The sequence below is a fragment of the Carassius gibelio genome, chromosome B23 (genome assembly GCF_023724105.1).
Source record: "Carassius gibelio isolate Cgi1373 ecotype wild population from Czech Republic chromosome B23, carGib1.2-hapl.c, whole genome shotgun sequence".
Taxonomy (NCBI): Eukaryota; Metazoa; Chordata; class Actinopteri; order Cypriniformes; family Cyprinidae; genus Carassius; species Carassius gibelio.
In genome coordinates, this window is record NC_068418.1 from 28,672,634 (window position 1) to 28,689,760 (window position 17,127).

Sequence of the window (17,127 nt, forward strand, 5' to 3'; positions counted from 1 at the left end):
CATTAATATAGGGATACGAGGGATCTTACACCGGGACAGTGTTTTCATGATTAATGCACAAAAAAAAAGAAAGGGGGCGAAGACCTTTTCACAGCACTGTACACACACACACACACACACACACACACACACACAAACACACGCACACATATATATAAAAAATGGCCGTGACGCATTCCCTCTCTGGACCTGTGAGGACACCACTGTGTTAACACGGGAAATGAATGAGAGCCATGCTTGGCATTTAACAGCAGTTGGCACGGCAGCATTAACTTCAGGTGTGCTTCATCATATGCCTGTTAGTTATCACGTCTGTCTCCCTTACACCCGCTCTAGTCAGGAGCCTGGCTGCAGGGAGCCAGCCAATCAATGAAACACGAGTGGCAAAGACGCAAAGGGATGTTTCTTACATATAGCTCGTGGCGTCATCTGCATCAAGAGTTTTTCAAACTTTTTAATTGAAGGACCCCTACTTATGATAACTATGATGATGAAAAATCTGGGGCCCTATATAAAAAAAACAGTAATTATAATGTTTAGATAACACTTTAGTTTAGGGTGCAATTTCCACTATTAACTAGTTATTAGCATGCATATTACCAGTGTATTGGCTGTACAGTATATTAGTTCTTATAAAGCACATATTCATGCTTTATTTGCATGGCCATATTTTAGATCCCTTAACCCTGCCTCATACATTACTTACAATTAATAAGCAGCTAATTATGAGTTCATTGAGGCAAAGTTACCAGTTAGTGTATAGTGAATATTGGGCCTTAAAATAAAGTGTGACCTAGTTTATATATATATATATATATATATATATATATATATATATATATATATATATATATATATATATATATATATATATATATATATATATATATATATATATATATATATATATATATATAATATTGAAAATATAATGGTCTAAATTCATTTTGAGAGGGATATTTTAAAAGCAGCAATATTAAATAAAAATTTTAATTACTGGATTATATATTTATGCTTTTCCCCCAAAATTAAATTATTGGCATAAATGATGTCATTTGTACTGACGTAAATCTATACACAAAAATGCAATGGTTTTTTGTTTCTACTGTTGACATATTGTCAATACAATAATAATCACAACTGATCTCATGATTTCTGACCAGTCTTTAGAAAACAGAATATCATTTTTTATGAAAGTGTTAAAATAATCAATATTAAACATATTTCATTGTATCTTTGTACCAGAATGTAAACGTTAAGTTAAGTGAAAACACTAACGGTCTAAATACACTAACACTAAAATACATTGTAAAAATTTAAATCCTTTACCATACCTGTACAGTATGTCATACACATTACACTAGAACATAAAATTGAATTATTTTATCATATGTATATTTGAAATGGAATGGATTTCTCCCCAGTGTAATATACTTTTCAGGAGTAAATCTAACCATCATTTTTCATATTTGCTCAATAGTGACTGCTTGTGATCAGTCACCCTTCCAGTCTCCATTTAATGCTATGGATCTTTTAAGCTGTGTTTGTCTTGGTCAGTAGAGAGCCATTGCCCATACCCTGCTGTTCCTGAGCATAGCTGAGACCAGTAATCTGACTTGTCAGTCACTGTTCCATCATGTGTCAAATCTCATTTACTTCCCTTTCTATGCACAAAAAAACACAACATCATGAACATAATTTCTCAAGAAAACCCCTGGAATTTATCCAAAACCCACCAAACAATAAGACCAGAACTTTCGAAAAATCGTAAACAGCCCTGAGAAAAAGATGTTTCCACAGTATGTGCAGCAAAGTGAATAAACTCTGATTTCTAGCGTAAACATCGCTCGCTGTGAGCCGTTACTAAGTATTAAAACAAACAACTCATACAAAAAGTGTGAGAAGCTCATGACATTAACAAGTAAGATAAGATGATTTCCAAACACCAGCTGCCACAAATAAAGTAACCGCTCCATTTCACATTAAGCAAAAAATGCTGTTCTATCTCATAGGAAATCAATAGAGACATGAACATCGGGACTGATTTTGGTTGCACCGATTCCTGATTTCTCATGTGCATCCTTTAGTAAATATATACTTTAGATGACAAACTAAGATAATTGCAGTAAATTTTCCTTGGTAGCAATGCATAGCTTCCTCTCACATTTTGAGTGCGCTAAATGATATCAAATACTGTCATGAATTTACCACTATGGCATCCTCTTCCTGTCGTCATCCTCTCAGCGGCAGGGACCCTCTAACCTAGCATGCACCAAATAAACAGCCCTATGGTGTTCTCATTGATACTCCCAGGATGTGGCTCTGTGATTAAGGGAAAGAAGAATTCATTAATAATGGAAGAATGCAATTAATTACTTTTTCTTCCCCTACTGCTGTCAGATGTGTCTCCCATCCATCCCCATAACCTTAATCTGACCCACTGTGTGATCCATGCAGAGCAGGAAGAGACATATATGGGTTGGGACTTATTACAAAAACATCTTAATGCTAATCCGCTAACCTTTGGGAAATCCAGCCATTTGGAACTCCGACCTGCACTTTTTTTGTAGATGACATGTCCCCGCAAGTCATAGCTCGGTCTGCATAGAACATCGGCAGTGACTGTCTCCTGTGGATCAACATGTTCAGCGATGAAGTCCAAACATATGCGTCAAAAACATTATGAAACAGACATGGTTTGCATAGTAGAGGTACAGCATATTTGCCAACATTCCTTGCAGTGAAAAATAATTGGCATGCGTGTAGAGTACTGGCTCTATTGTTTGTCGGAATGCTTTATAAGCCTTATGTGTGCACAAACAGAAATTGCCGTCACAGGTTTTAACAAACGCATAATTTACAAATTTGGATTGTAAACATTATCAGTCATATTTACAACATTATTCCCAATATATTTATGCCTGCTTTCTCCGTAGGGCTCCCAATCAACAGCTGCTCTTGACTATCATTTATAACATGCCCTCTATTTGCAAAGTAATTTGCTTCCAGATATTTATCCTCCCCTATCAGCACTAGAAAAATATTATGCATTTCCATTTCTCATTTGAAACAGAATGTAAAGTGGCAGAGAGCAAGGGTCTTTGGACATTTTTTAAAGATACAAAATTATTAATTCAGTCTTTAATGTCATAACCATTTGCGCTAACATTCTTAGGCCAGTAATTTAGCACTACACTTTTGGAAAAACTGTTACGTACAACAACAACAAAAAAAAACTGTTTTTTTAAATATTTTGAAATCGCTTTTATCTGAATGAAGAACGCAACAAGCCATTCATCTCAAGGAGACAACAGAAAAAGGTTTAGCAAAACTAAGTTTTAAATATAGTGCATAAAAATACAAGCTAGAATTCAATGAAGTGCTTATGGAAGAGATAAGTTAAATTTTTCAGTAACATAGAAAACATGTTCTACTTGTGTAAATCACCTTAACCTAAGGAAAATATGTAGCAACTGCCCTAAAGTGAAAATTACATTTACTAAAATGTGTTTGAAATGCATTAAATTAATGCTAAGTATACTGCAAATACATGTATATATTTATAGAAATACTCAGCGAATTGTACTATTGGTATACAAAACTGCTGCACTTAAAATGTGATAAATTGGAACATAACATTTTGTAATTAATGCACTTTATGTTTTTTAAAAATGTATTTTCACTAAAAACTCTAAAACTGTATCTGGCTTAATTCTGTTAAAAATGGAGTTGACTGAATAAAAAATGTTTTGCATTGTGTACTCCAACTAAAGCTTTATTATATTTTTATATCAGTAAGTCTTGAGTGATAGGTCAGTAAATATGTTAACAGATTTAATCTATACTTAGTATGAAATAAATGCATTTTAAGTATAATAATTTTTAATAGGGTGGAATTAGAGTAACAGTAAGAGAAATCAACTGTAGTTAAAACATTAAATGTAAACTTTACTTTCTTAAGTTTAAAATGTGTTATATGAATAAAATTATGTAATTGCTATACAACAAAATGGAATATAAAAGACATTTTGAGTCAATTTAGAGTTAAATGGTGCACAGCCTTGATAAACACATTCTTCACACTCAACAGGACAGCATTAAAGTTTTTATATAGATAACGTCAGAGAGAATGATGATAAAAATAATCAAGTCAACAACAATGAAAAAAAAATGAATGATGCTGACGATTGTGTCTGAGTCTCACAGGCTTTATTATGTTGATGTGAAAGTGGGTTAGTACTGCTTGGGCTGTTGCTATCAAAGACTTCTGTTAATGAACTGATCAAATCTGTTCTTTAACAGAAATTTCAAAGCACAGCTGCCCTTTGCATGCTGCACACTGAGTGTGGGCAGCAACTAATGGATGTTCCTACTAATCAACTCTGCATGTCGCCAGGCCAGTTAGATGCCCCCTCAAGATGTCCATAGAGTCTGCGAGACACCGTTCTCATCATCCACCGCTCCATCTGTGTAATTGCTTCCTTGAGAGATTACATTCCCGCCAGTGACCGCACCAATTAGGCAGTCAGGAGGAAAATACGACAATAAGGCCCTACTTAGCAGAGAAAAGTAGCATTCGAATAGATATCAGCATAATCTTAATGAGTCAACAAACATTACATGTAGACATGCTCTCACGCAAATGTTCTAAGTTTGACCCATAGATGCGGAGACCCGGATTCTTTCAAACCTGGTACTCTGTAACCTTGAAAAATCTGTCAAAGTTACAGATATGGGATTAAAGTTGCAAGACTTCAAATCTGAGTAATTGATGACAAGGGTTTAACAAAAGAGGCTATGGTTCTTGTCCTTTTAAGGAATGCCTGACGCCTCTGATGTCAGGATCTCAATTGCACGGTCATTGCTGATGCAGACTACAAACCCTTAAACCACACCTACACTGCGACATCTGATTGGACTTACGCACATGTTGCTATCATTTAACAATCAGGCAAGAGTGAATCGCTGTCTCTGTGTCTCTTGTCTGAACTGAAATCCATCACAAAAGGATTTAACTCCTCGACCACAAACTGTACCTCAGCTGTTTCCACATAGCAGTATCCTCAGCTCAGGTGAGTCCAATACTTGAAAAATGTAAATCAAATTACAATTTTACAGTATCGTTTTAGTTTTTTAGGGGTTTTTTTCTCCATTTATTTATTTTAAACAATTTTTTTTCATCCTGGTGGTTTAGTTGTAATTTATACTGAATTTATATAAATGCATTATTTTAGAGAGGAAACTTTGTGTTAATTTATGGATAAAATGTAACAGTGAAGTAAACAAACGGTTGCTTTGAAATGTTGTCAACTGTTTTATTATTTGACATATTTTCTCCTCAGACCTGTCAGTAAAGATGTATCGTGGGCTAGTGTTACTGTTCTTGGTTTTGGTGCTGGAAACCCGATGGAGTGAGTCGAGCTGTCAGCAGTCAGAGTCTCAAAGAGCAGTTTCAGGCGTAAGTGACAGATTATTATCTTCTAAAAGGCATAAATATATAGGTTTGCATAAACTCTTTAATAAAAACTTAATTTCATGCACAGGAGAGTCCGAGTTTTCGGCGGTCGGCTCATAACTTGCTGAAGAGGTATAATGACATAGATTATGACAGTTTTGTCGGTCTAATGGGGCGCAGGAACGCCGGTGAGTGAACAGATATATTTGCTGTTGTGGTAATTTTGTATCGGATTTACATCATTTTCCTACTGAAACGTGTTTTTTTTTTATTTTTCAGACACAGAAGATATACCACCTCAGCGTAAAAGTAAGCCATTTGGGTACTTTTTGTGCTTTCAGATATCCTCTGTTTAAAAATGATCTAAGAAAAGTTCATATGTTTTCTTTTAGGGGAAATGCACGATATCTTTGTTGGACTCATGGGGCGACGGAACGCTGACCCTGGTAAACACATTTTCTCTTCATTCTGTGATGTTTGTGAAAGAAATAACGTTACCTTTAGATGACCGTTATCTTGATATAATTTTATATTAATATATATATATATATATATATATATATATATATATATATATATATATATATATATATATATATATATATATATATATAAGTTGTTTGAGTTGTCCTCGCGTGGTGCACGAAATAAACAAACCTAAAGCACGAACAGAAGTTCGATTTACGAACAATTATGGTTCTTATGGTTCGGTTCTTTTTAGGGAATCAAAAACATGCAGCTTGACCAATGCAGTTTGATTCACACAACGGAATGACTCTTAAGAGCCGGTTCTTTTTAGTGAATCAAAATATACACCAGAAGCAGTGTCAATTGGTTTACAAACAAATGACTCTTATGAGTATGTTATTTTAACTAATATTGATCAATAAGACGATTTTCCGATTTAAATCTGATGAATCATTTAATGAATGAACTCACCGAATCTTAAAGCGGTGACTGAATCGAAATATGCAAATTGTATTGCTTTCAAGTCAAGTCCGTCTCGAAATAAAGCATACAGTATGTGCAAATAAGGTTCGTGAAACTTAACCAGTGTCTGAACGGTTGTTCATACGAGACAATAAGTAGTAGCCTAACGTACACAACAGCAACGATTCTGTCTTAATTGAACAGTGTGGGCTGAAAAACATGTGGCAAACTTAACAAATATCAACGCAAACATTGTCAGAAGATTGTTCAGTCTATCATGCATCTCAGACGTACTGTATTTGTGTTCTCAGAAACTGGGCGTCCATGGAGGAAAGAGTATCCAGAAACAGGCTCAAGCGGAGGCATCTTCTTCAACAAATGCAAACTGAGGTGAGCAGTTCAGTAGTAAAGCGGCTCTGCCATCTACAGGCGTTCTGAAGCTATTACAACACAGCATTTGTTCCTAAAGCATGTCTGTCTATTGTTACAAAATTTCTGGCTTTCTTGTAAATATATTTATTTATATAAGTATTTATTATAATTACTTATTATTATTATTATTTATTTTATTTTTTAAATAATTTGTTGCAGGTTTCGTCGTGGGTTATAGGCGAATGAATTGTTTCCCATCCAGTGAATTGTCTATCCCACCCTGTCGGGACAGATTCTTTTCAAGATATTTCTTTGGAGCAACAACAAAAAGTCATCATTTATTTTACAGAAGTAATAGAGCAAGAGAAAATATTTATATAAGATTAATCAAATAAACATGATTTCCTATGGTGTGATTGGTTTTATTCTATTGCAAATTATACATTAACCTAGATTAAATGTCTCCACATTTACATATCCACTTACATCCCCTGCATTTCAATATATTTATTAAAAGTAATTTTTGCTGTCTATTGTATAAAACATGATTTTTGTAAATAAAAATATCTATCTGATCTCAAAATGGTTTATTAGTCAAATGTTTAAAACAACATAAAATAGTGACCCCCACAAAATACTGTACATAGTAATAATTTGCTACATTTGCCAAAACACAGAAGCTTCATGACCAACTGCATATATAATTATGTACATCCAACTTCTATTCATTGTAACTTGATATCAACTTAATCATACTAGAAGAAACATGATGTCCCTAATACAAATGACTAATGCTTTAAGTTTGACTTTTGAGTGTTAGTGCTTTGGATATCAGTTTAACATTGTTAAAGCACAGTATGTCTTTAAGGAAACAGTTTAGTAATGTAACAATAACAGACAAAAAAATAAGGCCATCTGCACTCTCAAAGTAAAAATAAATAAATAAATAAATATTAAAGAAACCACAAAGAATCATCAGCTTTTCATTTGGTTTCATTGTTGAAATACAAAGCTGTTGAAGCCCTTCATGTACTTTAGCCAATGTGAATCAGACACTTTTACTGTACTCTGACTAGAAGGCAGCAAAATAATTTATTCAAATAGCAGGTACCATATTAACAATCTGTTGAATAGCAAACACTTATTTGATGTGATTTACAGTTGATTTATAACTGGCGCCACCAGTCAAGTTACTTGATCAACAGCAATAATGACCAAATTTGTTCTGTGTTAAAGTTTGAACTTCTGTAACCACTTGACCACTCCATTTGCACAGTACACAGTCTGGATAATTCAAAATGCTACACAAGTTCACAGTTCACATCTGTCATGCGTTCATTTTGGATTTACACAAGAAGAGGCAATCGTATTCATAATCATGCAGTGCTTCTGTCGGTTATGTTTCTCCCCTGGTCAGCATTTGTGACTTTGTGACTTGTTGTTCCAGTAGTCTTCACTTTCTCAGCTCTGGGATTCTTGGTGTATGTTGGAAGTGATTTTTCTTTAACGCGCTCCTCTAATCTCAGAGCTTCTGTGGTGGGTTTCCCAGTGTGTGACGCTAGAGACAGTACAGCAGGCACTGGAGGCTGGTAGCGGTGTTGGTAGCCATAAGGCCTGAGACGGTAAGTGTAGTACTCAAGAGTGTACATTAGCACAGGGTCTACATAGTGGAAAGACACAGCTAGGTCAGAGCAGCACTGTGGGCCCTGTAGGGAAAGACAAATATAAGATGCTGGTCTGTTATATTTACATATGATTGCAGATTTTATTTGCATTAAAAGAAATATTCTGGGTTCATTACAAGTTAAGGTCAATCAAAACACTTGTTTCAAAATGATGATTACCATTAAAATTAATTTTGAAATATCTGTGCTTGCTTTCTTTCTTTCTTTTTTTAAAATATGGGTTATATCATGGCACTTTCAACTGAAGTAAATGTGGCCAATCTGTAAACCTTAAAATCCATGCATAGGACAAATATGTGATAGTTCGTTCATCAGGATAAATGTGTGTTAGTATGATTTTAGTGTGGAAAAAATCACTTGCTAATATAGTTATAATAAAATTTACAGTGTAATTACTAATGACCAAAAAGAGAACTTCACAGCAAAAAAAGACTAGTTTTAACAGAAGACTAAATTAAGTGCTTTACAACATAATAAGCTTTGTATTACTCAATTTTAAATTTTAATTTTCTTCTATTGTCTGTAACATTGATTTTTGTTTTTTTTTTAAGGAAAATTTAAGACATTTTTGTCATTAATTTTCTTAAATTGAGCTTAATTGTATGTGTAAAAAGGAATCTTGCAGAAAGAATACCAATTCTGTTCTTAATTATATTTGTTATATATACTTTATAAACACTGAAACAGCATGTCTATTCATTTCATTGCCACTCTGATGACCACAACAAGACAAAATAGTGTTTATTTTTTGGGTTTTGTAATGCTAGACATTAGCGGTCTAGTCACGAATCACATCATTACATACATGAAAGAGAAATTATTGACAAAAGCTGTCTCCATCAAACCTATCCATTGTTGGTTGCGCTTGCAATCACCTGAAGGAGATTCTAGTTCAGTGTGGCATTTAAAAATGAGACGGCTAAAATTATGAGAGATAATTTAGTTCTCAAAGTATATTTCTCAAAGAAGGTTGTTGATTTTTATTCATACCTATAATACTATCCTGAATGGAAAATTACTTTTGACACTTTAATTGTTTTCTCCTCTCAGACATATATAGTAGTCAAGTTCTTAAAACTTTTCAAAAAACTTGTTTAACTTCTATCATTACTAAAGTAATAACTAATGTGCTTCCAATGTGTCGGAGACAAAATCTGTGGAATTTAGAGAAATGTCATGAAGACCATGAAGGACATAAAATATCTTAAGAAACAGGACAATGAGTGCATATTTTATCCTACACTTCCATCCAAAATTTGTGATTAATATTTTAAGTCATCAAGGACACATTAAATTGCTAAAATTCGACAGTTAAAACATTTATAATATTACTTCTATTTTAAATAAATGCTGTTCAGCAAAGAATCCAGAAAAAATTTCAGCCTTGGGGATCAAAAATAAATAAATAAAAATAATCATAATAATAAAAGCGCCTGACTTACTTCTACAATTGGGTAGAAGCAGTAGTTCCAGTACCAGAAGGTTTTAGAGAACTTTCCTGTAAGATGGTGTTCAGGAATGAAAGGATGGAAGGTTTCGCGGTGCAGTGTGTCCCTGGAGTCCCCTGCCACCACCCCCATTTTCTCCAGACACTGACCCATCGCTAGATCCTCCACTGAGGTGGTATGAGTGCACACTTTAGTGCTAAAACCCTCCACAAACCTCCTTAGGGCCTCTTTGCTGAGCACATAACCTGCACCACCGCTCATGTAGCCCTGCTTGGCATACGGCTTGAATCTCTTTCCAAAGTATATGGGCTGTTCTGCTGTGTAGTTCGACAAGATCCAGCGCAAGTTGTCCACAACGACGAACGTGTCATCGTCAGTTTTGAGAAACCAGTCTGCCTCATCGCCATGGTTCTTCAGAGCATAATGGAAGGCACGAATAGTCTTCCAGTACAGCTGGTCACGGCCTTCTCCTGTGCCGAGACCCACTGTGGGGAAGCTGTGGTCTTCCTCAGAGCTCATGAACAGCACTACGTTACAGTGACGACTCCACGTTGCCTTCACATGCCGAGCCTTTGACTGTAGATTACTAGGCCCTGTCATCACCCAGCACAGGATTCGCACTTTCTTAAACAGCTCATCTGCGATGTGACCATCCTCTCCTGTGTTTTTAAAACAAGTTCTATATTTATATTGCAGTTTAATACAATCGTAACATATTACTTTAACCTATGTACACTAACCTATTAGTAGGCAATATATATATATATATATATATATATACAAATATATTTATACACAAAACTTATTACAAAAAAAGAGTCAGATTATTGACCCATTGACTTATCCTAACACTCGTTTTAACTCTGTAACAACCCTGTTATCTGACACTTTCACTCACGTAATAAATTATTCATGACTGACTGCAAATACAATGGCATGATTTACTAAAAACATTTGTTTTTGCCTATTGCTGCCGATACGCTGCTAAAATTACTTTTACATATCACTGTTATCTTCCATTAAAAACTAAATGAAGTGTGTAGAAAGTGAAAGCTTTGCACCATATATTATGTTCCAGTGCTTTATATCATGTTACACTCATTAATGTATGCAACATAAATTATACACTACTGAGCACCTGGCTGGTGAGGATGTTTGAGGTTGATTAGGACAGATCCTTCCACTCTCCAGGTAAGGTTGGGGGTGTTTTGTTCTGGTCCCAGTGGAGCAGGGTTGCTCTTGCCATCACGCTTCCAGCTGTAGCTCTTCTCAAACCACACCTGTCTCAAAAAGATGTACATGGAGCAGCTGCCCACCAGGAAGCCCAGGAAGAAAGCACATCTTGAATTCCCTGCTTTCATGGTGACAGTTCAGGGATCCCGCCAACACTGGTCACTGTGAGGCTAGAAAAATATTGTCTACATTAATTTGAGGCGATTCATTTTCAGCGATTCTTTTAAAAGTGTGGATACAAACGTCCTGCATTATAAATGTATTCCTTGGCCATATAACAGAAAAACTTGCAAATAAATGTCAATTCTGTTTCCCTCTAGAACAGGGATTTTCAAACTTTTTTTTTTCAGTTGAACTTGAGATTTTAAGTTAATAGCCTATTAAACAAATTTGGATGTTTATGGCTTTCTGGTGTCAGTTAATGTATATATTTTACAAAATTATTTATTTATGTTTTTTTTCTTATTTAATTATTAGATTTTTCCTTTAAAAACATACATACTTCTTATATTAGGGTCAGACAATTTATTAATTATAACCTTATATAACTGAATAGACAAAACTTAAACCATCTATTCTTTTCAAGATCATATCGATATACCAATCCCATTTTCTATTTAGGATTAAGCTGCTGCCAGGTTAAATCTGAGGAACAGATTAAAAGCTGGTTACCTTGCATGACTGATAAATCTTGGTTCTTACCCTAATTTCCAAGAATTAGCCACCTGCTCTCCCACACCTCCAGTCATATTGCTGCTGTATAAAACTGTCAATTTTATGAAGTTGACAAGTAACATTTAGGTTGACTGCAGAGTCACTACGTGCTATGATGGATGAAACACTTCTACAAATATCCTAAACAGCTCTCAGTTATTACTGTTAGGCCTAAACATTTAATTTATCGAAAGTGTTCGAATCTAATGTTTGCTCTCAGGAAATCCAGCAGAGACTCAACAAATCCCATTTAACCCCAGAATAATAGACAGAATACGGCACAACATTTTAAGTTACGGCACATCTTTTAATGAATGGATAAGATAAATAGCATGCAGAAATACTGGGTTATATGGTCTACGCAAAAAAAAAAAAAAAAAATAGAAATAAAATAAATAAATAAAATAAATGAATAAATAATATACACATAGCCTAATGCACTCACTCGTTGAGACATAAGAGGCGCATCAGAGATCGAGGAAAAAGGCCCGTCCTTACCTTGCATTCTTTAACTCCCCTCTGCAAACCTCTCATGGTCCCAAGGAACGCTGTGGACTCCGGTCAGTTTCATGCCTTCAGTCTTTATTCCTCTAAATATCCGCGAGCTTACGTGAAAGGAGCGCGTGCGTTTGAGTGTGCCTTGTTACGTCTACACCTAAACAAACGTTGAGGGTTGCATTTCTTAGTTAAAGGACATGGTGTAGCATACGCCAGTCTTCCGAATTATTTTCGGAAAGGAAAAGGCCTATTGTGTGTGCCATTACCAGACAACAGATCCTCTGTCATCAGTGTGTGTCAGCAGCATCACACACGGATCGCCGTGTCGAGGTGTTTGATTGGAGGAATGGCCGGTTTGTTGTCATTGGAGTCCCCGCCCACTGGTGGCTTTCACTTATTTCAAGGATGGCAAATTTGATATTACAGTCTATGATTATAATATTTAATATTTGTCAGTCTACGATATGTAGGCTATTTCCATTTAGTACAATTAATATTGTCCTAAAACGGAATAACACAAAAGTGCCTGATAACCTTTAGAATAGATAATACAGACAAAGTGGTGATAAAGACACAACACAACTGCAAATTAAAGTATTCTCAAATTATATATTTTACACAGTCATATGCAGATTTGTATTCATTTCTTACTTTTAAAGCTAGTAATGCCAATAGAATAAAATAATAGCATAGATATTATAATTTATTTCTAGTCTTCAGAAAGCAACATCAAACAGCAATGTATATTTAGTTAATATTACTTTATATTTATTGTATGTTATTTTTACACTTTTAATATGAACATTTCTAAGGGAAAGATATTCCTGTTCTATTTTAACTTCATGTGTGAGTGAACTCTAGCATCATTCTATGGCAAGCCGTTATAACATTTAATCTAAACTCTAAACTGCAGTAGTATCTAATTTAACATTACTAGTACTTATTTTTTACAAACTAGTATCTTTTCCATTTAGTACTAGTACTTATAGATTAACTACTAGTTATTTCCTTTTTTTTTTTGTTAGGTACTAGTTCTTAGTCTTTAGCTACTAGTGTCTTTTGTAAAGTTACTACTTAATCATTAGATACTAGTACTTATTCATTAGATAATAGTACTTATTTATTAGGTAGTATTTATTCATTAGACTAAATACTAGTACTTATTTATTAGATACTAGTACTTATTTATTAAATACTAGTACTTAAATGTTATATACTAAGAAAAGCATCTATAACATTTAATCTATAAGCCATACTAGTATCTTTTTGCATGTTACTAGTACTTATTTTTTAGATACTAGTATCTTTTTCATTAAGTACTTGTACTTATTCATTAACTACTAGTGCTTATTGTTTAGGTACTAATGCTTATTCTTTAGCATGTAGTGTCTTTTGTAAAGTTACTTGCACTTCATTAGATACTATTCATCTATAATATTCATTAGATTCATTAGATACTAGTACTTTATCATTAGATACTCATACTTATTCATTATATACTAGTGCTTATTTATTAGGTACTAGTACTTATTCATTAGATACTAGTACTTATTCATTAGGTACTAGTATTTATTCATTAGATATTGATTAAACACTAGTACTTATTTATTATATACTAGTACTTATTTATTAGATACTAGTATTTATTTATTAGATACTAGTATTTATTTTTAAGACACTAGTACTTTTTCATTATATACTAGTACTTATTCATTAGATACTAGTGCTTATTTATTACGTATTAGTACTTATTCATTAGATACTAGTACTTATTCATTAGATACTAGTGCTTATTTATTACGTACTAGTACTTATTCATTAGATACTAGTACTTATTCATTAGGTTCTAGTATTTATTCATTAGATATTGATTAAACACTAGTACTTATTATTATATACTAGTACTTATTTATTAGATACTAGTATTTATTTATACGATACTAGTATTTATTTTTAAGATACTAGTACTTATTCATTAGATACTAGTACTTAATTCAATAGTGACTAGTAACTTTTAGATTGTTACTAGTAACAAATTTAACATTTTTGCTATTGACTTCTATGGGGATCCATCATTGATCCATCGTACTTATTATTAGATATGAGTACTTATTCATTAGGTATTAGTGCTTATTTATTAAAAACTAGTTCTCATTCATTAGATACTAGAAGCCAGGAAGGGCTCACTCACTGCTCAAGCGGAGAACTGGCACGGTTCATCCCTGGGTTTTAACCACGATAGACAGAGGATAAAGACTTCAATTCACTGTAAAACTTCCTGTGTTCAATGGAGTGGTAATTTCAGTAGCCCAAAGGGAAGCAGCTCAGGTTTTAGAGGAAGAAATAACCTCTTTAATGAGAAAAGGATTGATAAGAACGATTCCAACGGAGGAAAGCCATACGGGCTTCTACACCCGTTGTGATTCCCAAATGATGGAGAGGTCTCCGTCCCATTTTAGATTTACAGGTCCTCAACAAACACCTCAGAAAATACAAATTCAAAATGCTTTCGCTCAGAACTTTGTGTCAAAGTATTCATCAAGGGGATTGGTCCACCTTAGTGGACCGCCAGGATGCATATTTTCACACAGATATTTTTCCTGCTCACAGGAAATATCTGAGGTTTGCTTATCAAGGCACAGCACATGAGTATATGAGGATCCCCTTTGGCATGGCTTTGGCACCCAGGGTATTTACCAAATGTGTGAAGGCGGCTCTGACACCGTTAAGGAACGGAGGAGTCAGAGTTTTATCTTATCTGGATGATCTGCTCATCTGCGCGCCATCTCAGCATCAAGCAGAAAGCGATACACACACAAAAGTGACGCATCTGGAGAGATTAGGTTTCAGGATAAACCAAATGAAGGTTGTCTAATTCCTTCACAGGAAATAGTCTACTTGGTCTCAGGTTGAATTCAGTGAGGTTTCGAGTGTTCCTATCAGAAGAGCGCATCAAAACATTTCTCACCTGCCTCTCCCTCTTTCAGCAAGTTTAATCTCTTTCAGAATGTGTCTTCAACTACTGGGTCAGATGGCCTCAACATTGTCAGTGGTTCCCCTGGGACTGCTGAGAATGAAGGATTTTCATAACTGGACAGCATCACAGGGCATTTGCCCCACAAGCCGTCTCAGCCACAGAGTGTGCGTCTCGCCAGAATGCATGAGCACTCTCTGTCATAGGAGAGCCCCGTCTTTTCTCAGGACAGGATGGCCTCTGGGTCCTGTGGGTCCTCTGATGTCCTCTGGGTCCTCCGGCACTGAGAGAGAAGCACATACATTTTCTACAACTAAATACAGTCTTACTAGGTCTGAGACGTTTTGTGCATTTTCTCAAGAATCATCATGTATTGGTCAGGACAGACAATACAACAGTGATAGCCTACTTAAACAGACAGGGAGGAGTGCGTTCTCACAAGCTTCACTTGTTAGCGAAAGAACTGATTATGTGGAGCAGCAGGAACATCCAGTCATTGCGCGCAATGCATGTTCCAGGAATAATGAACAGGGGAGTTGATTTACTGTCCAGAGGGAATCCTCTTTACGGGGAGTGGAGACTCCACCCCCAAGTTATGTGCATGGTGTGGCAGAGATTCGGCCAGGCAGCAGTAGATCTCTTCGCATCGTGCAAAGACGTGCAATGTCGCCTGTACTTCTCTCTGGTGGGCAACGATGCACCGTTGGGGGTGGATGCTCTAGCCCAAGAGTGGCCAGACATGTTACGTTACGCTTTTCCTCCTTTGAGCCTGATCGAGCCGACACTACGAAGCGTTCGGGAATGAAAGCATGTAATGATTCTGATTGCGCCAACCTGGCGGAGGAGACTTTGGGTTGCCGAGATTGCGCAACTGCTCTAGTATCAGCCATGGCTGTTACCAGCGCGCAGGGATCTCCTCTCTCAAACTAGTTGTCTGGGCCTGGCCTGTGAGAGGCTAAATCTGAATGCAGCTGGGTTACCTCCAAAAGTGATTGAGACAAATCAGAATGTGAGGGCTGCCTCAACACGCTCTTTATATAATCTCAAATGGAGGGTGTTTGAGGGTTGGTGTGGGAACATTTTTCCTTTCCTGTGTTCAGTTTCAGATGTGCTGTTTTTTTTTTTTTTTACAGGACCTTCTAGATAAGGCCAGAGCCTTTTCTATAGTTAAGGTTTATCTGTCCGCCATCTCAGCATGTCATGTGGGTATTAAAGCTGCGGTAGGGAACTTTTGACGCTCTAGCGGTTAATAAACAGAACTGCTTGCGTCTTGCGGAAGAACATCGTAGCCGGAGCTACTTCTCTCTGTTTATGTCTATGAAGAATCACAAAGGTACTGGGTTACTCCGCCGCGGTACCCCTGAAGCAATCTAAAATAGTCTGAATATAAACACTTATTATAGGTGCACCCTAGTGATTCAGGACAAGCCAAAAACACGGTTTGGAAAATGGATTCATGGTGTACTCGCTTATTATATACATTTTTCTACATTTTGAACACAAACAAAGTTACGGACCGCAGCTCTGATTGGTTATTTTTTACCGGGAGCGATGGAGTTTCTGCAAATGGCAATAGGACCACTGGGAGGAGCCAGAGGAGCTTGATTTTTTTCACAGATTATCTGTAATATGTAAAATATGTAAAAAAATATAAATATGAATATGTAAAAAATATTTTTTTACAAAAGTCCCCTACAGCACCTTTAACTCGGGTACTATTGGCCAGCACCCTCTCGTCTGTCGATTTATGAGAGGTGCATGTCAGTACACCCAGTGTCGAAGCCACTGGTCCTTCCCTGGGACCTGTCTGTGGTTCTG

General features: G+C 35.6%; 2 protein-coding genes and 1 long non-coding RNA gene across 3 annotated transcripts; 1 reads left to right on the plus strand and 2 right to left on the minus strand.

Annotated features, from left to right (window-relative positions):
• Window positions 1–1,302: 1,302 nt before the first annotated feature.
• On the minus strand, window positions 1,303–6,756 carry LOC128011172 (uncharacterized). The gene is made up of 3 exons (XR_008182490.1): window positions 6,680–6,756; window positions 2,522–2,629; window positions 1,303–2,322 (listed from the first exon to the last, which is right to left on the minus strand). It is a non-coding gene; the product is annotated as an uncharacterized LOC128011172 (long non-coding RNA).
• tac3a (tachykinin precursor 3a) lies at window positions 4,905–7,168 on the plus strand. Its single transcript, XM_052593312.1, has 7 exons — window positions 4,905–5,072; window positions 5,343–5,458; window positions 5,544–5,643; window positions 5,735–5,764; window positions 5,848–5,901; window positions 6,697–6,775; window positions 6,977–7,168. Exons 2-7 carry the CDS (start codon window positions 5,357–5,359, stop codon window positions 6,993–6,995), a joined length of 384 nt encoding a protein of 127 aa, XP_052449272.1. The 5' UTR covers window positions 4,905–5,072; window positions 5,343–5,356; the 3' UTR covers window positions 6,996–7,168.
• Window positions 7,169–7,329: 161 nt separating this feature from the next.
• Window positions 7,330–12,626, minus strand: c1galt1la (core 1 synthase, glycoprotein-N-acetylgalactosamine 3-beta-galactosyltransferase 1, like a). The gene is made up of 4 exons (XM_052593310.1): window positions 12,336–12,626; window positions 11,029–11,293; window positions 9,885–10,549; window positions 7,330–8,463 (listed from the first exon to the last, which is right to left on the minus strand). The coding sequence occupies exons 2-4, from the start codon at window positions 11,249–11,251 to the stop codon at window positions 8,134–8,136; spliced, it is 1,218 nt and encodes a 405-aa protein (XP_052449270.1). The 5' UTR covers window positions 11,252–11,293; window positions 12,336–12,626; the 3' UTR covers window positions 7,330–8,133.
• Window positions 12,627–17,127: the final 4,501 nt, after the last annotated feature.